The sequence below is a fragment of the Ceratotherium simum genome, chromosome 25 (genome assembly GCF_057802395.1).
Source record: "Ceratotherium simum simum isolate JZ-2026a chromosome 25, ASM5780239v1, whole genome shotgun sequence".
Taxonomy (NCBI): domain Eukaryota; kingdom Metazoa; phylum Chordata; class Mammalia; order Perissodactyla; family Rhinocerotidae; genus Ceratotherium; species Ceratotherium simum.
Genome location: NC_141924.1, coordinates 9,112,462 through 9,138,216, shown reverse-complemented (window position 1 = coordinate 9,138,216; position 25,755 = coordinate 9,112,462). Strand labels below are relative to the sequence as shown.

Below are 25,755 nucleotides of genomic sequence, written 5' to 3'. Positions count from 1 at the left end.
AGCCCCAGTAGATAGTTGTATGTCATAGCTGCACATCCTTCCAGTTGCTGTATGTGGGACTCGGCCCCAGGATGAACGGAGAAGTGGTGCCTCGGTGCGCACCCGGGATCCGAACCCAGGCCGCCAGCATTGGAGCGCATGCACTTAACCACCAAGCCACGGGGCTGGCCCTGAAAAGTTCTTTAAACTCTAATTTACTATAAAAAATTGTGAATAGTTTCTGATGTTATTTTAGGAATAGGCCCTTTCTAACATTGAGAATAGAGGCAGACTTTTTCCTCAGATTGTTCCAGAATGAGACTGTAGAAGCTCTTTTTTTTTTTTTTTTATAATTTTATTTATTTATTTTTCCCCCCAAAGCCCCAGTAGATAGTTGTATGTCATAGCTGCACATCCTCCTAGTTGCTGTATGTGGGATGCGGCCTCAGCATGGCCGGAGAAGCGGTGCGTCGGTGTGCACTCGGGATCCGAACCTGGGCCACCAGCAGCGGAGTGCATGCACTTAACCGCTAAGCCACGGGGCCGGCCCAAGAAGCTCTTCTTTATTTTGGGAGTTCTAAAAGGCATGGAGAATGGTTTTCTTGGGTTCGTTGTGCAAAGCTTGGGCCAAAGGAAAGGGCACCAGCTTTGGAGCCAGGTCTGGAATTCCACCTTTGCTGTGTGGCCCTGGGCAAAATAGTTAACATTCCAGAACCTCAGTTTCCTCATCTGTAAAATGGGCACAGTACCTTCTGCCTCACAGGATAGTTATGAGTATTGAATGGGACCGTGTATATAAAGTACTTGGAGCAAATCTGGCACAGGGTATAGGCACTTGGTATATAAACTCTCTGTTTCCAGCCCTGGAAACGCTTACAGCTTCCATCGCCCTAGCATTTATCCTCAGCTGGTGTGTTTAAAAATGACTGGCTCTAGGGAAATTGCTTGTTCCTCCCCTAATCTCCAGGGATTTCAGGTATGTAGTAGTTGTTCAGGAAAACCTTTTGGATACTGCTCTAAGAGAGTTGGGAAAAGAAGTAGAAATGAATCCGCTGGCTCCCTGTTTTTTATTCTCTGAGTTGAAGGGCAACATTGGGAAAATGAGCTCTAGAATTACATTTGCAGTATTTTCATCATTAAATATAAAAGTCTGAGCCCTTGGGGAATTTAGGCCCAGGAGGATCATTTCTGCTTTCACCCTGCAGAGATGGAGAGAGTTTCTGACTGGGAGCTTTAATTCTGTGGCCAGTGGTGGGAGGGACTGGAGAGGTCTCAGGAGTTCCTTTAACCCCCTACACTTGAGTGCTTGGTTGCTGGGCTCCTTCACCTTCTGCTGGACATTTCTGTTGTTACTGTTGGTTTTATTGTTGTTCACTGAGAGAATACAGAGCTGGGTTAAGAAAAGGGCCCTGCTTGTGAAAGAGCTTATATGCTCTTTATGAGGAAGAAGTCACTTAAGAATTGTAATACACTGGACTGAAGCCAGGAGGGGAAGGGGTGTGCTGGGTGGGGCTAAATTCCGACTGGCCCATCCTGGAGCTTGGATGGTGTGATGGCATGTTAGTCTGCCCCACACCGTCGTCAGCATTAGAGATTCCAATACTGAGCAGTCAGACCCGCTGTACCAGTCACTGAACTAGGCCTTGTTTTACAGATGCTGCCTCATTGGTCCTTCACATCAACCCTAACAAGTAGGTATGATTAGCCTATTTATGTGACGGTGGAACTGAAACCTAGAGAGGTTAAATAGTTTGTCTGAAGTCACAGCTAGCACGCAGCAGAGCCAGATTTTGAATGCAGATTTGTTTGACTGCACAACCCAGGCTTCTTACCACTCAGCCAAACTGTTTCCCCAAAGTACTCCCCTGGGGGTAGAGGGTAGAAGCTACATCTCTGTAGAGTAAGCTAGATAGAGGGGACACAGTTCACTTGGCCCCCTACCTTGTTTAGATGTATGTCTATTTGGAGCCTTGATTGCCTCCTGCCCCAAGTACCAGCAAAGCTTGAGAGGGAGTGGCTAGAGGTGTGGGTCTCACAGAGGCAGCTTTATTCCGTGACTGAGCTGTGGGTCAGCCTCACAGGCTGCCTGTTGAGCTTGTAGAGGACGCCCTTCCTAAGTGTGTTGGTGCGGAGCTGCTGCCCAGGTGCCAGAGCAGGGCTGGGGATTTGTATGCAGTTCACAGTGTGCCTGGAGTCTCTGCTGCTGCTGCCAGCAGCAAGGAAGAATTAGGCAGATGAGTGAATCTATCAACAATTCCTTAAAGGAACCCCCTATTGCCTTGGAGCCCATTTAAAGGCTGTGACTTGGAAAGATGCAGCTCCCTGCCCCCTTTCTAAGCCTCTGTAAAAGACTGCATCAGTTTTGTGCCTGCCAGTTGCATAGCAACCAAGCTAGCTGGTTGCTCCTGGCGGGAGGGAATTGTTTAGCTTTGGGTCTTAGGAGAGGTGCCAGGCATCGCCTACCGGGAGTGGGAGAAAATTATTAGAAGCAGCCGAGATGTGGGAAGATGCTTCTTAGGAGGGTGTTGACTGACATGCATTCCTGTGTTGCCCACCTAGACAGAGCCCACCTGAGGCTCCCCTGCCAGGAAGGGGTAGGCAGCTAGTTGCTAGGAGCTGTGAGCCTGAAGGCTGCTGAGGGTCATGGTCAGAGGAATGAGGGGTCTTACTCCACCTGAGACCTTGATGTCATCCTGCTGGTGAAATGGGCTGCCTCATATGGTAGTGCGTTCCCCGCCACTGGGCAGGGCCTGCGTAGGGTGGATGACTCCGTGTTAGGCATTCAAGGACAGAATGAGTGGATAGAGGAGACCTTTTCAGTCCCATTTCAATTCTGAGATGTGCTGCCCTAGGGCTTGGGACCTCCTCCGGGACTCCTTGTCTTTGTTTGGTGGCTGGGAAGGGTGTAGAGTGTGTAGTGGAAAAGAGCAGCCCGTGGTCCTTTCTGCAATACACAAGCAAGCAGTGTGTTGGTAGTAGCTTCTCGTTCTCCCAGGAGAACTGAGTAACATCAACATATATTTATTGAATGCCTGTCAGGAACCCAGCTACTGAGCTCTGTGCTTTACATATATTTTTTCCTTAAAGAATGAAGTATATTCATAAAAGCTCTCTTTTCTTTCCTCCATTCCAGTCCCCAGAGGCAACCACTGATAGGAGTTTTGTGTTTATCATTCCATACTTTTTTCTCTGCATTCACAAACAATACATTCTTCGTAATCCTCACAAAATCTCTGCTCTTTTACTCCCATTTTACAGAAGAGGAAACTGGCTTAGAGAGATGAAGAATCTTGTCTGAGATTCTAAGCCAGATCCATCTAGCTCTAGAGTGGATGCCCTTTCTGTGAGTTGGCACTAGGGTTGGAGTGTTTCCACACACTCGACAGGCAGAATGGGGCTGGTGACTTCTCTGTCTCTTGCTGAAGCAGTTGCCTCAAGAGACCAGGCCTCCTTTAGGAGCCCAGGCTGTTTGGACAGCTCAGCCACCTTCTTTCTGCTCCTCAGCTTGCTCCAAGTGCTGGTGCCCACTGACACGTGGTTCCCTAAGGCAGTGCTAGCATTTGCCACGCTTCACAGGATGGAGAGAAGGTCAGAGTGGCCCACTGGGTTGGCCTCCTGCCTGAGAATATGTTAGTCCCTTTGGTGTGGACTGTTCTCTGGGTGCAAGTGGTCTCAGGGGTGACCGCTGTTCTTTGGTAGGAGAGTACAGCATGCGTGACCTTGGCTGAGTGGGGAGGCCAGAGTTCTGAGTGGGTGTGCATGTGACAGGCCTTTCCCATGTGCTTTGGCTCTTTGAATGCACACTGATGGCTCAGCACAGCCTCTGCCAGAGGCACAACTTGAACTTGAAAGCACAATGAAGAGACTTGTGTTCAAATAATGGCTCTGCCTTCATCCATTTTGGTCACTGAGTATTTCTTGAACTTCCGTGTGTCAGACATTGTCCTAGGCTCTGAGTATAGTGGTGACCAGATTAGACAAGTTTTCTGCCCACATGGAGCTTTACATTTTAGTGGAATTTATTTTCTCATCTGTCTGAGTCTCTGTTTTCTCATCTAAACAAGGGACAGAATTACCTGTAACAGTCCCACTTGGCACAGTCATTGGGAGGGTGACATAACCCTTTGTGATCTTGCCTGGCACAATTTCATTTCGTTTCGTTTCTTGCCTGGCTCCCCTGTGTGGTCCACTTTGGACACGTTCTTTCCTTCAGAGTTTGTTCTGTGTCAGTAAATGCAGGATCAGCAGAGCCTCCTTTGCTCCGTGGGAGCCCTGGAGATGTATATCCATCCAGCAAAGGAGAGGGCACCTCAGACCAAGGAGCCAGACTCCACCAAAGGCACTCTGGTTCAGCAGTTGGGACTGAGACCCCCCCGTGGAGGACTGAGCCCACTTAGCTGCTGGACCCAGGCAGAGGTTGGAAGACACTGTCTGTAGCACAGTGAGAAGGGCATGGGCTCAGCAGGTTCCCAGCTGTGTGACCTTGGGCAGGCCATGTCCTGTCTCTGGGCCTCTGCATTTTCAGGGCAGTTAGGGAGGTTGAGCTCTATATAGCAAGGTTTACCAGAGTAGCTGGTACGGAGCAGTGTGACAACTAACTGCCCTTTACTCCAAAACAAATCTGAGGGCATCTGGCTACTGGTCACCCTGATGGGAGACTCCCACCCAAGTGTAGAATTAGAGAGTTGGGGCCGGCCCTGTGGCTTGGTGGTTAAGTGCGCGCGCTGCAATGCTGGCGGCCCGGGTTCGGATCCCGGGTGCGCATCGAGGCACCACTTCTCCGTTCATCCTGAGGCCGAGTCCCACGTACAGCAACTAGAAGGATGTGCAGCTACGACATGCAACTATCCACTGGGTCTTTGGGGGGAAAAAATAAAATAAATAAAATCTTTAAAAAAAAAAAAAAGAATTAGAGAGTTGTTTCATAGCAGAGGAAGTGCCATAGGGATGCTGAGAATGGGAAAGACATGATTATGGTTTTCAAGGATTGGAGGGGCTAAAGTGTGGAAGAGTCACGAAGCTCCTTTGATCTGGTTCCAAAGGACAGGGCTGTGAGGTGAGGCCTCTCATGTGTCCGGTGCCGGGCTGGGTGCTTTCACATGGGTGCTCTCCTTTAATCCGCACTGTAGCCTGCGAAGGTGTTAACCCGTTTATAGATGAGAAGAGTGATGTTGAGAGGGGTTGAATAAGACCACACAAGGTTACACAGCTTGTTGAGGCAGAGCTGGGGTTTGAGCCCAGGTCTCCGACGCTGGAATCTGTACTCTGATATGATGGAGGCATGTTTTCAGGTCAGTATAAGAAGCATATGTTGTTGGTGTGAGGTATTAGAACTGTCCAGGGCCGGCCCTGTGGCTTGGTGGTTAAGTGCGCGCGCTGCGATGCTGGTGGCCCGGGTTCGGATCCCGGGTGCGCATCGAGGCACCACTTCTCCGTCCATCCTGAGGCCGAGTCCCACATACAGCAACTAGAAGGATGTGCAGCTATGACATACAACTATCTACTGGGGCTTTGGGGGGAAAAAAAAAAAAAAAAGAACTGTCCAGTAGTGGAATAGGCTTTCTGGAAGAAAATGAGCTTCCTGGCCTAATTGTGTTGAATCAGGGGCTTATGGAGGTTGCTGAAGAGAGGTTTTCTGCCTTGAGGCTGCCTTGGTCCTGCCCTTGTCCCCTTTGTTCCTGAGAAAGTGGAGGGTGAGGGCTTAGTGAAAGTATCTCTTGTAGATAAGGGCCTGGTGTTTACCCATGAGAATTTCACAAGGCCTGAGACTTGGGCTCCAAGTACGGGAAACAGTGTTCCCATTTCCTGGGTGTTGTGACATCTGAGTTGGATAGCCTTATGGGTGATCTCAGGAGTGTCTCTGGGCCCTGGGGCCAGGTTGAACTGAGCATTGAGTATGTTTTACTCTTGGACTTAGGAAATAAAAACAAAACCCCAGGAGGTTATTTTTAAAAAATATGCCTAAGTCATCGTCCTTTTTTAAATAATACTGCTCTGGACTACTCATACCCCAGCCACAGTGGTCAGCATATTGTAAGACTCAGTACTATCCTTTTTTAAGATAAAATTAGTGTTTACCTTTTTTTCTTATTTATAAAGGTAATTACCCATTGTAGGAAACTTGGAAAATACAGAGGTATAAAGGATATCATAAAAACAGCTGCCTATAATTATTTGTAGTACTCTACCCCTACCCAGAGATAGCCACTGTTAACATTTTGATATGTTTCCTGCCAATGTTTTTAAAATTTTACAATCCAAATAAAAAATATGTACAATAATACATGTATTTATAATCATACAAGCAGCAATGAGAACATTCTTATAAAGATTTGAACACTACTGACAAAGCTGAAATCCTCCTTTTCTACCAGCCCTTGCTTACACTTCCCTGCTTCCCAGGAGTGACAGCGGGTCAGTGAGGTCTGTCCTCTTAGGTGTAGATCTGCATACAATATGTGCACACAGAAAGACAGAGTGTTCACGCAACCTGTAGTGCATTTTATCTACAACTTAACAATGAATCTGGATAATTTTTCTTAAAGTGTTGTGTAATATTCCACAGAATGGATAAAATGTAACTTTTTAAAAAATAAATGGACATTTACGTTGTTTGTAATTCCTTAAATATTTCACTTGATGGTGCAGTGAGCATTCTGGCAGCTGCCTTCTTGTGCACATGTGTGGTCCAGGCAGATATGGGGAAACGGAGTGGCTCAGTCACAATGTACTAAGTTTTAGTAGCTATTGCCACTGAGAAGACCTTATTGGTATTCTCTAATACCAAAATTCGAGGTTACTCTTTCCTTGCTAACGCTTTAGGTTGTAAATCTTTAAGATTTTTGCCAATTACTTTTGTATAGTGGGGGGATTCTGTTTTTCATTCTTTTTTGTGTTTGTGTGAGGAAGATCAGCCCTGAGCTAGTATCCATGCCAATCCTCCTCTTTTTTTGCTGGGGAAGACCGGCCCTGAGCTAACATCTATTGCCAATCCTCCTCCTTTGTTTTTCCCTTTTTCTCCCCAAAGCCCCAGTAGATAGTTGTATGTCATAGTTGCACATCCTTCTAGTTGCTGTATGTGGGACGCCGCCTCAGCATGGCCGGACAAGCGGTGCGTCGGTGCACGCCCGGGATCCGAACCTAGGCTGTCAGTAGTGGAGCGCACGCACTTAACCGCTAAGCCTTGGGGCCGGTCCCCAGCCTTCATTCTTTTCCTTTTTAATAATCTGAAGTAGACTGCAAGTTGTAGAAAGCAGTGTGGTGCTTCGAAAAAAATTATTTATATTTCTTTAAAAATAACTTTTCTGATTTTAAAACTACTATGTATACAGTATTAAAGGTTCAAAATTACATAAATATAAAAAGTTAAAAAGTCTGTCAAATATTACCCTCTAGGGATAGCCACTGTTAATGGTTTGACATCTATTCCATTTTGATTGTATTTATTTCTTTAATTCATTCGTGTCCATATCCATGCTTAGAATTGCCAGGAGACACATGGAGGGTTCAGTGTTTGGGCTTTAGAGCTAGGCTGTATTTGAATGCTCATGTTATTCACTCTGCAGGGGCACTTGGGCAAGTTACCACCTTCCTCCAGCCCTCAATTTCCTCATCTGTTAAGTGAGGTTCATATTATTACAATAGGGCTCTTCGTCCATGTAAAGTGCTTATAACTTGGCGTTCAGTAGAAAGTATTAAATATTACTAATAATGGTCTTTGCTTAGAAACCTCAGCCATGACGCCTGTTTGGTGTGGGTACAGTGGGTACCGTGGTGCCAGGGACTATGGGGAGGGGTAGATTCAGCATGGAGCTAGTGCTTGATGCCTCTCTTGGAGTCACAGAGTGTTAAATACCACTGGGTACCTGGCACCAGGCCGGAGAGTCTGGTGAAGGGGTAGTGGTCGTATCCTTGGATGGGTTTCAGGGAGTCTGTAAAATTGTGTGTTTTCTATATTTTCTCCATGAAGTATGTACTACTTTTTAAAATAGGAGGAAAAACCATAATAAATTCTATTTTTAAAAAATCTGCTTGTAGCATTTTACAATAATTGCTATTCTTTGGGAGCCCATTCATGTCATTTCATGCCTCACATAATGCTGAGCTATTATTCCCTTTTTCCAGATGAGGAAACTAGGTGCAAAGGTGAAGCCTGCTTGAGGTCACACAGCTAGTAAATGGTGGAGCTGGGCTTCGGAGCGAGAGCTGCCTAAGTTCTTTCTGCGCCGTGTTGCCTCTTGTAAACCACAGGTTATAATTTGGGATGGTGAACCACACCCTCCTGGCCCTGCTGGGTTTCCAGCCTGACCTTGCACCATTTTCTGCTTTGTCTTTACCCCCACCAGCTTGAGTGCTTTGTAGCTCCTGCACACTAAACTTGATGATTCTGTATCTTTTTACATACTGTCTGTCCTCTTTTAGTGCATTGCAAACTCCTATTTATACTCCACAGCCCTGCTCAGTGAAGCCTTCCCTGGGCCTCCCAAGCGGAGTTAACTGTTCCCTCTGCTGCCCTCCATCCCCTGGTGTGTGCTTCCTTCTCCACATAGGTTGCATTTGCATGCTGATCTTGGCCAGACTAAGGTATATCAGTGTAGGGGCTGTCTTACTCTTCTTGGTGTCTGTGGCCTATTGCTTGGCACGTAGTAGGTGCTCAAGTGGTAAAATACAAACGTCTTTCCTGGAGGACAGAGGTTACGTGAAAAGTCACCATCAACCTCTTGTACTTTTGCCCTTCTTGAATGCATTATCTACAGAGCAGCCACAGTGATTTTTTTTCTTTTTTTTGAAAATGCAAATCTGATCCAGTCATGATCCTGCCTAAACTTTCAGTGGCTTCCCATTGCTTTTAGGATCAAGTTAAACATTTAACATGTCCTCCTGTAAAGCTCACACACAGTTACAAAACAAGGTCAAGGCCTGACTGACTGGACCAGTAAAGGTACCGTGAGCCACTCTCATATACAGACGGTTCATTACTTACATAGACAGCGACAGGAAGACGAAGTCAAAGGTGCCGGTTCCCTGGGTCCTCGTCCCACACACCAAAAAGGACGACACCGAAACAGAAGGAGCTGATGGCTGCGTGTAAGTTGTGAGCACCCTGTTGCAGCTAAGGGGGTTTATATTCTGCAGCTCGAGTCTGAAGGGTCCTTGACAGAAAGCTCCATACCTCATCAGGTCCTGGGAGGCGAGGAGAAACTGTCTCATGGCAGCCTCCCAGGGGAGATAAGAAGCAAGTGGGAGAGGGCCTCACAGCAGCTCCTTAGAGGCCTCCCATCCTCTGGTGTTCCGAGGGGACCACAAGGTGTACCACCAAGACTCCAATAAGCTGTGGCTCAAGGTTGCTATGGTGCTTTTCACCTACACCTACAGAGTCCCTCATGATACCTGGCTCATTTTATCTCTTAGCCTTATTTTCTGCCGTTTCCACTGCACTTTGCTCACTTTGCTCCAGCCAAGCTGACCTCTCTTTCTTCTTTCAGTTACAAGTACTTTCCTGCCACGGTGCCTTTGCACGTGCTGTTCTCTGCCTGCCAGAATCCCTAGACTCCTTCCCATAAACCCTATTTTATTTGCCTGGCTAACTCCTAGTAAAGTTTCAGTTCTCAGGTTAGATACCACTTTCTTGGAGAATCCCTTCCCCCAGTCTAGATTAGGTCCTCCAGCTTTAAACTGTGAGAGCTGCTTAGTTCTCCTTCATAGGACTTCTCTTACAGAGCTGCTGACATAGTCCCTTGAGTGATTACTTGATATCTGTCTTCTCCACCAAACTGTAAGCTCAACAAGGGCAGGGACTGTGTCTGTCTTACTTATCTGATTAATTCAGATAGCACAGCACGAAGTCTAGGGCTGGATAAATACTTGTTTAATGACTCAGTAACACCTTAGTTTAAATTAGGGACGTAGTGTGGTGGAAAAAGCCTTGACTTAAACTTGAGTGGCTTGAGTTCCCCAGACTGCTGTGTGCTAGGTACGTGACCTTGGCATTCGTTTCTTCATCTGTCAAATGAAGGAAAAATACTTGGTGATCTGGGCTCACCTTGGGTCCTGATAATCTCTGATTCTAGATGAACCATTTAATTAGCAGAGTTCTACGGGGATGGGACCTAGGATGAGAATCCAGCTGCCAACTTGACATCTGTGCTTGGGTGTCAGATAGGCAAATGACCATAACCAAACTCCTGGTCTCACCCCCAAGCCTGCTTTTCCTGTTGCCTTCCCCATTTCCGTTTATGGCAACTCCATTCTTCCAGTTACTCAGGCCCAAAACCTCAGGGATATTCTTGACTCTTCCCTCATCCCCGTTGGCCAATTTGCCGGCAAATCCTGTTGTTACTTCCTTCAGAATATAGCCATGAACCAGCCCTGATTGCCTGGTGGTTAAAGTTCGGTGCTCTCACCACTTCGGTGGGTTGGGTTCATTTCCTGGTCGCAGAACCACACCACCCATCTGTCAATTGCTATGCTGTGGTGGCAGCTCACATAGAAGAACTAGAAGGACTTACAACTAGGATATACAACCATGCACTGGGGCTTTGGGAAGGGAAACAAAAAAGAAATTGGCAACAGATGTTAGCTCAGGGTGAATCTTTCCCTGCAAAAAAAAAAAAAAGACTATATCCAGGCTCCATCCCCTTCCCCACGCCTCCACCACTGTCATTCTGGCACAAGGGTCCAAGTCACCATCATCTTTCACCCAGCTGTTGCGTTGACCCCCTGCCTGGTCTCCCTGTTTCCTTCTGTTCTATATACAGCAGCCAGAATGATCCTTGTAAATAAGTAAGAGCATGTCATTCCTGGTCAGAATTCTCCATTAGCTTCTCATCTCAGTCAGTGTGAAGTCAGACTCTTTATTCTACAGGGTCCTATACAGTCTGATTCCCTGCTACCTCTGATCTCATCTCTCACCGAACACACCCTTGTTTATTCTGGCCACACTGACCTCCTTGCTGTTCTTTTTTTTTCTATGTATTTTTTAATTTTTAAAATTACCATTTAAACCATTTTTAAGTGTAGAGTTGAGTGGCATCAAGTACTTTCACAATGTTGTGCAACCATCACCATCATCCATCTCCAGAACTTTTCCATCATCCCATACTGAGACTCTGTACCCATTAAACACTAACTCCCTATCTCCCCTCCCCACCAGCCCCTGGCAACCACCATTCTGTTTTCTGTCTATGAATTTGACTCCTCTAGGTACCTGATAGAAGTGAAATCATATAGTATTTGTCCTTTTGTAACTGGCTTATTTCACTTAGCGTAATGTCTTCAAGGTTCATCCATGTTGTAGTGTCAGAATTTTTTTTTTTGGTGAGGAAAATTGGCTCTAAGCTAACATCTGTGGCAGTCTTCCTCTATTTTGTATGTGGGATGCCGCCATAGCATGGCTTGATGAGCAGGGTGTAGGTCTGCGCCCGGGATCCAAAACTGCAAACCCTGGGCTGCCAAAGTGCAGTGTGTGAACTTAACCACTATGCCACCGGGCCAGCCCCAGTGTCAAAATTTTTTTTTTTTTTTTGTGAGGAAGATCAGCCCTGAGCTAACATCCAATGCCAATCCTCCTCTTTTTTGCTGAGGAAGATTGGCCCTGGGCTAACATCTGTGCCCATCTTCCTCTATCTTATATGGGACGCCGCCACAGCATGGCTTGACAAGCGGTGCATTGGTCTGCGCCTGGGATTGGAACCTATGAACCCTGGGCCGCCGAAGCAGAGCGCGCGAACTTAACCTCTTGCGCCACCAGGCCAGCCCCATCAAAATTTTTTAGGCTTTCAAAACTCCTTTTTAAGGCTGAATAATATTCCATTGTATGTATGTACCACATTTTATTTGTCCATTCATCTGTCAATGGGCTCTTGGGTTGCTTCCACTTTTGGGCTGTTATGAATAATGCTGCTCTCAAGGTGGGTGTACAAATATCTCTCCTTGCTGTTCTTTGAACGCAAGTGCCACCTCACTTTAGAGGACCCTTATAATTTCTGTCTGGAATGCTCTTCCTTCAGATATCTGTAGATTGGCTTGCACCTTTTGTCAGGTCATTGTTCAGTGTCACCTTTTCACTGAAGCCTTTCCCAACTATCCTATTTTATTTTATTTTATTTTTTTTATTTATTTTGTGTGTGTGTGTGTGAGGAAAATTAGCCCTGAGCTAACATCCATGCCAATCCTCCTCTTTTTGCTGATGAAGACCGGCCCTGAGATAACGTCTATTGCCTATCCTCCTCCTTTTTTTTTTTTTTTTTTTCTCCCCAGAGTCCCAGTAGATAGTTGTATGTCACAGTTGCACATCCTTCTAGTTGCTGTATGTGGAACGCGGCCTCAGCATGGCCGGAGAAGCGGTGCATTGGTGCGCGCCCGGGATCCAAACCCCGGGCGCGCGCACTTAACCGCTAAGCCACGGGGCTGGCCCCCAACTGTCCTATTTTAAATTGCACCTTTCCCATTGCCCCTGCTTTATTATCTCTCGTGATACTTATCAACATTTGAGTGAGGTTTTACTTGTGTCTCTGCCTCTATTTGTTTCACTGTCCATCCTTCCTCTAAGCCCCTGGAATGTCAGTCCCAAGAGGGCAGGGAGTAGTGGATGATTTTGTTTGCTGCTGTATCCCCAGTGCCTGGAACAGTGCCTGGGACCCATAGTCACTCAATAACTATTTGATGGATGGACGAATGAGTAAGGTTTGTTGGTGAGAGGTAGTAGAGTTGGAGAGAATGACAGTGACGATAGATGTCTCTCCCCAGGGTCAGCCATGCTAGTCACTTCTTATATTTCTGGCTGTTACTGAGGTTCTAAGGGTAAAATTAAAATAGTAGCTTTTTCTTCCTCATTGTATCTTCCTTCTCCAATGACTGCTACTGCCCCCTAAAGACAGTTGTGTTCTGAGCAAGTTGCATGATAGAGGGCACCAAAATGCGCACACAGAATTGGGAGGATCAACATGGGGTTGCAGGTTTTAAATTTCTCCAAGTAAGGACACAAAAACAACAATAACAAAAAACAAAAAAACCAACCCAAATCACCATCTCCTATCACCATTATTTGTTAAAAGAAATGGCGTTTTAACACCAAAGTTATGGAAGGGAAAGATTCAGAACAAAGGACACGCTTTAGATTTAATAAATCTGACTTGTTAAAAAACTTGCTATGTTGTCCTTATTTTTCCCATTTTGCTGGTGGGTAGTTATGTGCAGACAGGCACCAAGGGGGTGGGCAGGGGTTTGGCTGCCTCTGGTGCAGTAGACGGAAAGCTGCAGAGAGCTTGATGATGCTCTGCAGATGCCCAGGGTGACTGGGAGCAAGTCATTTGATGTCACTGTTTGGCTTGGACATTTGTAGCTAATTTTTTTAAGTTGGAACTTCTCTAAGGTATTGTTTTTCAAACTGCCTATGTTGACCTGTTACTGGATCATGAAATTAACGGAGTTCAACTTGCCTCCCTAAAAAGATAATGTAGAATGCTAAGTGAAAAAAGCCAAACACAAAAGGCCACCTCTTGTATGACTCCATTTATATGAAATATCTAGAATAGACAAATCCGTAGACACAGAAAGCAGACTAGTGGTTGCCAGAGGCTGGGGCGAGGAGAGTGAAGAGAATAGGAGCAACTGCTTTATGGGTATGGGGTTTGCTTTTGGGGTGATAAAAAGTTCTGGAACTAGATAGTGGTGATGATTGCACAACATTGTGAATGTACTGAATTGTGTACTTTAATAGTTATAATGGTAACTTTTATGTATATTTTTTTTGTTAGTGCTGTCCAGTTGATTCCAACTGCTAGTGACCCGGTGTACAGCAGAGTGGAACCCTGCCCAGTCTTTTTGTGCCATCCTCTCCACCTTCTGGTGCTCAGATAATGCTCTGCTGCTGTTCATAGGGTTTTCATGGCCACATTTTTCAGAAGTAGGTGGCCAGGTCCTTCTTCCTAGTCTGTCTTAGTTTGGAAGCTCTGCTGAAACCTGTCCACCATGAGTGACCCTCCTGGTATCTGAAATACCAGTGGCATAGCTTTCAGCATCCCAGCAACACACAGCCACTACAGTATGACAACCGACAGATGGGTGATATGGTTCCTGACTGGAAACGAACCCAGGCCACAGTGGTGAGAGTGCTAAATCTTAACCACTCAACCACCAGGGCTGACTATGTGTATTTTACCACAATAAAAATAATAATAGAGGGCCGGCCCGGTGGTGTAGTGGTTAAGTTTGCATGCTCCCCTTCAGTGGCCCACGGTTCACAGGTTTGGATCCCAGGCACGGACCTACACACTGCTTATCGAGCCATGCTGTGGCAGGTGTCCCACATATAAAGTAGAGGAAGATGGGCACGGATGTTAGCTCAGGGCTAATCTCCCTCACAAAAAATAATAATAATAATAATAAAGAATAAAAAGTATCAGCGTGCATTGCACGTGGCAAGTATTGTTTAGGGAAACTTTTGTTTCAGTTGCACACACCATTCTGGCAGACCTGTGGGCTGGATCACAACATAAAATGTATTTTGTGCATGTGTATTCTCAGTCAAAATTTGAAAGTCTCCTCTCTAAGGCTCCTTTTAGCTCAGAACATCCTATGGCCAATATTTGGATGTTGCTGGGATTGTCTCTCTGACGTGGCTTCATGGGGGTACAGTGGACTTTGAATGACTTCCTCCTTCCTTGATGACTCCAGAAATGCCATGTGATTTTGAGCGAGTCACTCATTCTCTCTGTCTGGCTTTTGCATCTGTAGCCAATTTTTTTGAACTTGAACTCAAACATGACGGTCTTGTTTGAACCCTGAGAAGGTCTTGGCCTCTTTTTTATTCGACCACTCGTACTTCCATGCCTTCAGTGAACCTTGGACCTGATGTGTACAATAGCAAGCTACTGCACTTTTTATTTTCCTCTCTGTCTTATCCCATCAGACTGTGATCTTGAGGGTAGAGACTGCGTGGTGGTGTTGTAGAGTGTAGTATGGTACAGTGAAACTTTCCTCAGGTGTACTGTAGCAAATGGGATACAGGTGTGCGGATCATGACCCTCCTAACCCCGGCCTGCTAGTTGCCTCCCAGTAGCAGCCTGGTCTGTTTACCTACCTGTGATGTCCAAAATGAATTATTTTGTTCATGGGCCTTAACTTGAAAAAGTTTGGAAGCTGTGTGGTAACAGTGTTTGGCACCTAGGAAGGTGTCCTTTGTTTGTTTGTTTTAATTTTTTGTGTGTGTGTGAGGAAATTAGCCCTGAGCTAACATCTATGCCAGTCTTCCTCTATTTTGTATGTGGGTCACCACCACAGCATGGCTGATGAGTGGTGTAGGTCTGTGCCCAGGATCCGAACCTGGGAACCCAAGCCACCAAAGTGGAGTGCGCCGGACTTAACCACCATGCCACGGGGCTGGCCCCCGCATTGTTTGTTAAATGAGGTAGACTGGACAGGGACTATTCTGCCTATTTTGTAAGTATTTTAAAATAGAAAGAGTAAGCAGTTTGACCATATAATAGGGGGCCAATAATAAGCAGGTAGCATTCTGAATCCAGTGCCTTTCCGTGACACCGTACTGGGTTGCGTTTTATGTATACATATATGCATATTGTTGCATCCTCACCTGTGTGTAAATGAAGGCCAAGGCTGTGGCTAGTCCACAAAGGCCTGAGCTCTGGGAGCTTTCTTCCTTGGTACAGATAAATCTATTCTGACATTGCTACACTTTCCTCTGGGCCTTTGAGGAATAAATGAGTTTATCTGAGAGCCTGCTTCCTGGGGAGGAATATTTATAGAATGACTGAGCTGGAAAGAACTTTGGAGAACATCTAGTCCAGTGGTTCCCAGACATGGCTGCATCAGAGTAACCTGGTCATTCTTACCGATGCTTAGGCTCCTCCTCTGGTGACTGATGGGAGAGGTCTGGGAGTGGTAGGGCCGAGAGCTGAGTGTTTATGAAACCTCCCAGGTGATTTTGATGCAGCTGGAATGATGCCCTTCTCCCATTTTTTAGAAATGGAAAAGGAGGCACACAGTGGCTAGATTACTTTACAAGGGTACATAGTGGCTGAGCGAGGAGGCCAGATCTCTGGACTCCTAAGCCCTGAATGTTCTCTCTTGGCCCCCACCACCTTCGGTCACGTGGGGGCTTTTGCTGTCCACCAAACCGCACACAGGGAAATGACCCATGGGGCAGTCACATTCTGGCTCTTTGGCTCTCTGAGTGTGGTACTCTCACCCGAATGTTGGATTGCAAAATTGGGGTTCAAGGCCAAAAGTATAGAGACACTAGGGGACATTGGCTCTCTCTACACCAACTGAATACAGCTTGCTGTCAATCTCTTTTCAACCACATAATATTACCTTAATACAAATTTGGGGAATTATAGGAGAAAATGATTTTCCCATCTTAACTCAAACATTTTTGTATAATGTTAGTGCATTTCCTTTCAGTCTATTTTCCCCTGTGAACATTAGTTTTATAGCATTGTAATCAGTGTGTATGTGACTTGTATCCTACTTTTTCATACATTATTATAACAGACAATTTTCTGTGTTGCTACTTATTACTTAAAATGATGATTCCTACTGAGGCGGAAATTATACATCTATATGTCAACATGTTAAGTTGCTTTCAATTTTAGCAATTATAAATAGTAGTGCATATATTGTATCATTTTCATATTTAGAATTATTTCTTAAGGATACATTCTCAGATATGGAATTAGTGGGTCAAAGGGTATGGATGTTGCTGTAGGCTTCATATTGATAGGCTGCTTTATGAAAAGATTGAATCAGTTTGCTTTTAATCTGCAGCAGGCAGTCTGCAAGAATATCTTTGGTTCTGAGCATTTAATTTTTTTTCTTTTTTGGTGAGGAAGATTGGCCCTGAGGTAACATCTGTGCCAGTCGTCCTCCATTTTGTATATGTGATGCTCCTACAGCATGGCCTGATGCGCGGTTTGTAGGTCTGCACCTGGGATCCAAACCCGCAAACCCCGGGCCACCGAAGTGGAGCGTGTGAACTTAACCACTACACGACCTGGCCAGCCCGTGAGCATTTAATTTTTAATAAAAAGTTAATGTTGGTTATATTCTGTCTAGTTATAATAAGCATTATAACTAGTCATTTGTAGAAAATTTGGAAAACATAGTCAAGAAGGAAATTTAAACCATAATTCTAGCATATGGATTTAACCATAATTAATGGTTAAATTACGCATTTACAGAATTTTTACACATAAGGAAAAATTGAAGATAGTACAAAGAAGACCCATATGCCTACCATCTAGATTGAACAGTTATTAGCATTTTGTCTTATTGCTTCATATATATATTTTTCATTATTTTTTTCTGGATCATTTCAAAAGCAATTGAAGGCATTGTGACACTTCATTCCTAAAAACTTCAACATCTCTTAAGAATAAGTCAGTTGGGGGCTGGCCCGGTGGTGCAGCAGTTAAGTGCACGCGCTCTGCTGCGGCGACCCAGGGCTCGGGGGTTCGGATCCTGGGCACGCACCGACGCACCGCTTGTCAAGCCATGCTGTGGCGGCATCCTATATAAAGTAGAGGAAGATGAGCACGGATGTTAGTCCAGGGCCAGTCTTCCTCAGCAAAAAGAGGAGGACTGGCATCGGATGTTAGCTCACGGCTAATCTTCCTCACGCACACACAAAAGTCAGTTGGCTATATAACTACAATATCATTATCTGTTCTCCCAAAAATGTCTTTGGTAGCTGTCTTTTTCCAAATCAGGATCTAATAAAAATTTACACATTGCATTGGTTTAACTTTTTTAGTCTCTCTTAATCTAGAACAGCCCTTCCCCCTACACCCCCGCCCCAACACCTTTCTTCCCCATGACATTGACTTTTTGGAGAGACCAGGCCAGTTTTCTTATGGGATGTCCATTCTAGATTTGATTGATTGTTCTTTTATTCCCTGCATTTCCCTTAAACTGGAGGTAAGGTCCCAAAGCTTGCTTAGACTCAGGTTAAACATTTTTTTTTTTTTTCCCCAAAGCCCCAGTAGATAGTTGTATGTCATAGTTGCACATCCTTCGAGTTGCGGTATGTGGGACGGGGCCTCAGCATGGCCGGAGAAGCGGTGCGTCAGTGCGTGCCCGGGATCCGAACCCAGGCCGCCAGCAGTGGAGCACGCGCACTTAACCGCTAAGCCACGGGGCCGGCCCTTTTTTTTTTTTTAATTAATAATTTTATTTATTTACTTCTTTTTCCCCAGAGCCCCAGTAGATAGTTGTATGTCGTAGTTGCACATCCTTCTAGTTGCTGTATGTGGGACGCGGCCTCAGCATGGCCGGAAAGCAGTGCGTCGGTGACCGCCCGGGATCTGAACCCGGGCCGCCAGCAGTGGAGTGCGCGCACTTAACCGCTAAGCCACGGGGCCGGCCCCGGTTAAACATGTTTTGACATGAATTCTTCATAGGTGAATCTCTCCCATCAGGAGGCATGAATGTCAGAGAGTTTTGCTGTTGGGGATGCTGAGTTTGGTCTCTGGGTTAAGGTGGTGGTAACCAGATCCCTCTAGTATAAAGTAGTATAAAGTACATTTATTTCCTTTTCCTATTAATGATAAATTCCTGTAAGTTAACTTGCTGAAACGAAGGGTTTGCACATTTTAAAAAACCAGAACACTGTTAATTATTGTCAAATTGCCAGTAAACAATTGTGCTACAGTACACCACAGTCACATGCTTTTCTGCATCTATTTGCCTTGTTCATTCTTTTTCCTGCTTACAAAAGGAACTCATCTATATCATGCAACATTTAAAAGTTACAGAAATACTTAGCCTAGAAAGTAAAAGTGCCTGTAATTCTAATCCTAGAGATAATTGCTGTGAACAGTTTAGGCATATCATTTCAATTTTTTTCTAAACACATTTACATTTATTACTACTACTATTATACAGAAATGGGCTCATACTATAGTATTATTTTGCTACTTATTATTTTTACTGAATGTGTCATGGAAGTTTTTCCTTGCCAGTAAAGGTAGAACTATCTTATTCTCTTTTTTAAAAAATTATGGTAAAATATATATAACATAAAATTTGACATTTTAACCATTTTTCAGTGTTCAATTCAGTGGCATTAATTACATTGACAATGTTGGGGGACCACCACCACTATCTTATTCTTTTTAAACAGCTGTAGAATGTCATTTCTTGGTGGATGAACCAGAATTTATTCAATTGGTGCCCTATTTTTGGACAGTTGGGTTGTTCTCTTAAAAACAGTGCTGCAGAGAACGTCCTTGCCTGTCTCAATGCTCGTTTCTTTGAGTATTTTTATGAGATACCTTCCTGGAAGAGAGAAACCTGATCAAAAAGTACAGACATTTTACATTTTAATAGGCATTGCCTAATTGTCTTTCAAAAATGTTGAACCTGTTTACACTCTAACCAAAAGTATCAGAGACTGGTAAATTATTGATTTGTCTTGTCAACTGTTTGCACTCACAAGGTTAACCTAACCTGCTCTGTATTTAACCCTACTCAATAAAGAGGAGCTGCTTGGTCAAGTAGAAACAACATTCCTTGGTTTAACTGATATTTATGTAGCACCTCAGGTGTATCAGACCTGGTGTTCAGGCATGGGAGATTTAGTTATGAATAAACAGACGCAATCTCTCCCCTAGTGGAGCTTATGAACTAGTGGAGACAGATATCTCATGAGTGAATGTCAAGAAGTAGTAAATGAGGGCCGGCCTAGTGGCATAGTGGTTAAGTTCATGTGCTCCACTTCAGCAACCTGGGGTTCACGAGTTTGGATCCTAGACGTGGACCTACATACCACTCATCAAGCCGTGCTGTGATGGCGTCTCACATACAAAATAGAGGAAGATTGGCACGGTTGTTAGCTCAGGGACAATCCTCCTCACCACCAACAACAAAAAAAAGTAGTAAATGCGCATATATAATAGGAGGCTCTGATTGGGCTGGGAGTTCAGGAAGGATTCCCTAAGAAAGTGAAATTAATTTAGAACTTGAAAGATCAATGAGAGTTACTTTGACAAAGGGCAGATTTAGAATGAGGATGTGCAGAGAACATTCTAAGCAGAAGAAACAGCATGTACAAAGGCCCTGTGGCAGATCCCTATGGAATGTTTACTGGCCAAGTAAGTTCAATATGTTTGGTGCCTTTGAGGAAGGCACATTCTGAGTTATTCAGAAACTGAATAGATGAGATCCCATTGCAGAGGAGGACCCCATAAGCAGAAGGGGTTTCAGAGGGATGAAAGGCTTTCCAAGGCAAATTCTAACAAATTGCAGATAATCTGAAGGAGAGACGAAAGAGATGCCCCTGAAGATATTAGCTTAGATTTTTAGAATGACTTGACCAAAGTTGGAAGGAGGGCAAGGAACCAAGGAGAAATACTACAGCAGCTGGAATTCATCAGAAGGGAGTCAGGAATGCCAAAGGCCCAGATAAGCTGCGGCTTCTGAAAAATGCTGATCAACCAAAAGAGCCTTTAAAGCTGTGTTTGCAGTAAGCAAAATGAGAAGAGGCCTGCTCCTTCTGCCAGTATCCAGAGAGGGAACACAGCTTCACCGCATCAAATTTTGCATCTGTCTCCTCTGTGAAGGGAAATATTACAATACAACATGTATTGAGCACATATTATATGAACAGGTTCTGTGCCAGGCACTTAAGTAGATTATGTCATTTGATATTAACACTGTGAAGTTTATCTCTGTTTTCTCTGTGGGGAAACTAAGGCTTGGGGAGGCTGAATAACTCGTCCAGGGTCACAGCAGGTTAGTGGTGTTGCTGGGTTAGGCAGTCTGACTACAGTTCTTTAGTCTGAACCATCACGCTGTGCTGCCTTCGGTGGGAGAGGGTGGCCTATGTGAGGGAAGAGAGGAGCAGAATCCAGGGGAGTTGGCCCATCTCAGAAAAAGACAGACCTGCGCTTGCATCCTCCATTCACTGCTCACCAGGTATACGACTTCTGACTTAACCTTCCTCATCTTCAGTTTCCACATCCATAAGACCAGAAAACAATTACCTGGCACCCTTGTTATGGGAATTTAAAATTGGGCACAGAAAGTGCTTGGCACAGAGCAGGTGCTTAATAAGTAATGGCTGTTTTCACTCTAAGTGGGGGTGGGGAGGGCACCTATAGCCTAGTCTCCATTTTACACGTGAGATATATGAGGTGTGTGAATGAATGATACATGGTGTCCTTGCCTTTGAAGTCAGTCTAAGCACTCCCTTTCCATCCTTATTAGTGTATAAACCTGAGCTGTACCATATGGCACTTAATTTTAAATTAATTAAAATTGAATAACATTAAAAATTCTCCTCCTCAGTCGCACTCACCACACTTCAAGTGCTCAGTAGCCACGTGTGGCTAGTGGCTCCTGTATTGGACAGTGTAGATCTAGAACGTGTCCATCACGGCAGGAAGTCCTCTCGGACAGTGCTGGCTGTTATGCACAGATGTTTTCACATGATTGGAAAGCAGAGCAGCACTGTGGTTAAGGATTGAGCATGTAGATGATTTCATTTGTTATTAACACTGTGGAGTTTACCTCCATTTTGGGGGGAAGGCTTAGGGAGTTACATACTTGCCTGGGGCAACAGCAGGTAAGAGGGTCAGTCAGGCTGGATTCGGGTCCTACTTGCTACTCTGTGGCCTTCGTCACTCCCTGCAAGCCTCAGTTTCCTCTCTTGGAAAATAGGCTAAGCATAGGAGCCACTTCACTGGGTGGCTGTGAAGATTAGATGATGTAATGCACGCAGAGAGCTTAGCACAGTGCTCAACTCATACTAGGCGTTAATCAATAGTCTTTTTTTGCCCATGTTATATTCTATATGGGCATATTATTTTGTCCTTTTTTTCCCAATCAGCATTGTTTTTTAAGCCTGTTTTTAGGTATTAATATGTGTCCATAGATTAACTTTACCTTTTCTCTGTGCTATAATTATGATTACAATTACTTGTTTTGCCTACTGGTCCAGACATTAGGTATTGTTACATTCATTTTTTTGTCTGTGGAAACTGAAACTTGGGGCAGTGAATTTACAAAAAGAAAGAGAGAGATCCGTGTATAGATATTGGAAGATACCTAAGATATGTTGACAAATGGAAAAAAGCAAGTTGCAGAACAGCTTGTATAGTTTCTCATTTGTGTGAAAAACACAGAGGGGCTGAGTGTATGCTTATAAATGCACAGGGGTAATGATAGAAACTCTGCCAAGTACTTTATGTAATCGTTCCTAGTCCTCACAACAGTTCTGTGAGGAAGTGAGTTCTCAGAGAGGTGAGTTGTCTAAGCTGACTCAGTTGGTAAATGGCATGCCAGACTTAAGCCCAGGTCTCCTCGCTCTACTGCTGTGCCCTGGGCCCCCCACTGTAGAAGCGCGGTCGTAGCTGCCGTGTGGCACATTCTTCCTATGCACAGGCTGTTGAAAGTCCTTTGATGTGTCGTTGGTGGGTTCCTCACCTCTACCATGAGGCAGACAGTGTGGATCCCTTGGTGGGTTTTGAGCGGTAGGGCAAGTGGATCTGAAGTCTTCACTGGGGAGATCCCTCCTGCTGTGGTGGGTAGGTGGGTGGTGCTGTTTCCTAATGGGGTCTCACTACTGAGTGACCGAAACAGGGAGTGGCGGTTGTGAAGTGCCAGTACAAGTGGCACTTGTACTGGTTCAGATGCTGAGGTTGGCAGTTTTGATTTAAATGTCCAGGTGACGTAAAGAAAGGAGCCTTAGGCTCTTCCCTTACCCAGGGGTATGACCCCTAGACAGGGACCACCACCTAGAAGAGAAGCAGCTGTTCCTTTCCCTCTGTCATTTCTTTGGGTTCGTTTATTCTTCCCTGATCAACCTTGTGAAGGTTGTCACAGTTTAAAATTAATACCCTATCGTAACAATCATTCATCTATTACTGCATAACAAATTGCTCCCAAACTTAGAGGCTTAAAACGACGATAAATATTTCTGTCTTACAGTTTCCCTGGGCTAGGAATTTGGAAGCGGATTGGCTGTGTGGTTCTAGCTCGGGGTCCCTCAGTCCAGCTATCAGCCAGGACTGCGGTTATCTGACAGCTTGGACTGGGGCTGGAGCACTCGCTAGCAAAATGGTGCACTCACACACCTGGCAAGGTGGTGCTGGTTATTGGCAAGAGGCCTCCATTCATCTCTACGTGGGCCTCTCCCAGGGCTGCTTAAATGTCTTAACAACATGGTGAATGTCCAGAGCAATCAAAGAAAGAGAGAGCCAGGAAGAAGCCATCCTTTTTATGGCCTGCCCTCGGAGGTCATTAGCCTCACTTGTGCCTCATTCTATCCGTCAGAAGTCGGTCAGTCAGTCCGCTGCACATTCAGGAGGAGGGGAGTTAGGCACCACGTTTTGAAGCAACGAAGGAACATCCAAAGCTCCTGCACAGGGTTTCCTCATTGATTTTTCCATCTATTCAACAATTACTTATTGACTCTCTTAACATTTGCCAGGTAGCCCAGATCCAGAGAGAAATAAGACAGATAAGGCTTGATCCCAAGCCTCAAGAACTTACAGTGCAGGTGGAATAGCAGCTACGATTCAAGTAGTGCTTTCCAGCTTATTGAGAACTTCCACACGTGTTCTCCCTCAACCTTCCCAGGAAGCCTGGGTGGCCACTACGGCTGATTATAGCCCCACTGCCCATCCCCTCTGGAGCTCAGATGATGGGGGATTTTCTTAAGTTGATAGAACCTTGACTTTGATCCCAGCTATTCTGACTGTAAATCCTTTGTGCTTATCCTACCACAGGCTGTGTTCCTTGTGACTGCTGTATCATCCTTATGCTTCAGATGAGGAGACGAAGGCTGCAGTCACTGAATAGCTCTTGATGCTTTAATTCCTCACTTTTTTTACTACACTGTGCTCTCCCTCCCGGGTGGACCTCCCCAGGTACTCCATTGACGGTTGCTGTTCTCTTTCTTCCTGCAGAAAGCCCTGGGTGTGCGGCAGTACCATGTGGCCTCCGTCCTGTGCCAACGGGCCAAGGTGGCCATGAGCCACTTTGAGCCCAACGAGTATATCCGCTATGACCTGCTAGAGAAGAACATTAACATTGTTCGCAAACGGTAAGGCTGCAGGGGTAGCTGTGGTGGCTGCTCAAGGGTGCTGCTTCCTCTGCCTGCCGCTTTCAGGCTGTGTAGGGGTGCTCAGTGAAGGATGGCTGATGGTGGTGGCAGGATAAAGGCACTTAGGGTACAAAGGTCCCTGCTGAAGAAAGGCATTCCAGATTGGTGGTGGACCATCTGCCCTCTCTTCCAAGGAAAAATCTGTTATCAAGAATCCTGGAAATATGGGCCATAGGGACTGTCTCAGACGCTGGTGCTGTGGCCTGAACCTCCCAGCCACCCTTTCCAGGATAGACTACTGACCCTGAGCCAGCCCTCTGGGATCTGCCAGGCCCAATGGCTGGAGAAATACCTGTATATCCCCTTGAGTGCATAGGCCTGGAGGAGAGCTCAGGCTTGAGACCCAGAAGGAAGCTCAAGTGGGATCTTGAGCATATCTTGTTTCTGGGCCTCCCTTTCCTCATTTGGTAAAATGGTAGCCATCTTTGCACTGCTGTCCTGTGTGCCATGTCCTGGGCTAGATGCTGGCACCGGAAGGATGAATAAGATACTACGGCAGGATGAGGAGCGGGGGCTGATTGTACATACCAGCTAACACTGCTCCTGGAACTTTAATGACTGCACACAGAGCTATATGCTTGCCCACCTGGTGCCATGACCTGGGAGTAGGAGAACAGATATGAATGTACCCATTTACAGCTGAAGAACAGGCGCAGGTGGAGAAGCAACTTGCCCAAGACCACACAGTGAGGGAGTGGTGAGACTTGCCTCTGTGTCCTCGTCCAGTGCCCTAGCCACTATTCCACACTCTCTCTGTTGCCTCTTTGCTTTCTCTCTTCTGGTCCCTTACTTCAGTTTTAAGGGTAGGGACTGTTAGTCTTTATCTCCAACAGCATAGCGTCACCTAATTATAGTAAGGACCTATTAATGTATGTCCAGGACGTTCATCTGATTCCGGTGGTGTAGGCCTTACAACTCAAAATGTGGTCCGTGGATCAGCAGCATTGGCATCACCTGGAAGCTTGTTAGAAATGCAGAACCCCAGGCCCCGCCTCGGATCCACTGAATCAGAATCAGCAGTTTAACATGATCTCCAGGTGACTGGAATGCACATCAAAATGTGAGATGCACTGGCCAGTTTCCCAGCTGCTTCTAATGTGCAGTCAGGGTTCAGAACCACTGTCCCTATCAATATGGGCACTTGTACAAATACATTTTCCCCAGGAAACAATATTTTTTGTTCTTAGAGCTCTAAGACCACAGCTCAGTGGAAAAATGATGGCTTTTCCTTTAGTCTGCAAAACACTTCCACCTTACTCTTCATCATGCATGGAAAGAGAGTTGAATAGAAGTTTGCTTTGAGATAACTTGACAAAAGAGTATTACTCACCATTTAGTCTTTGCCTTAAAAAATTAATCAAAAAACTACCCTTTAAGGCACTGGGAATTTTTTTGGTGTTCATTTTATCAGTAAAATTAACCAAAAAAAAAATTTCCTTTGCCTGTGTATTCCAACCCTGCATTAATCAGAAAAGGTCAATAACTTTCAGCATTTTCCAAATTAGTACAGACAAGGGATGTTCTGTTTTCATTGTTGCCATAGAACAGTGGTTCTCACTGGGGGTGGGGTGTTGATATTGTCCCCCAGGGGAATAATACTGCTAAACATCCTGCTATGCAGAAGACAGCCCCCACGACCGAGAATCATCTGACCC

General features: G+C 45.3%; 1 protein-coding gene across 2 annotated transcripts in view; it reads left to right on the top strand.

The window, feature by feature from the left end:
• Nucleotides 1–25,755, top strand: part of ACO2 (aconitase 2) — a 52,822-nt gene that overhangs the window by 5,958 nt on the left and 21,109 nt on the right. For both annotated transcript variants that reach the window (XM_087448850.1, XM_004437908.3), the window contains one exon: nucleotides 23,904–24,040. In XM_087448850.1, the coding sequence (XP_087304976.1) occupies nucleotides 23,904–24,040 (137 nt within the window). The remainder of the gene's footprint in view (nucleotides 1–23,903; nucleotides 24,041–25,755) is intronic.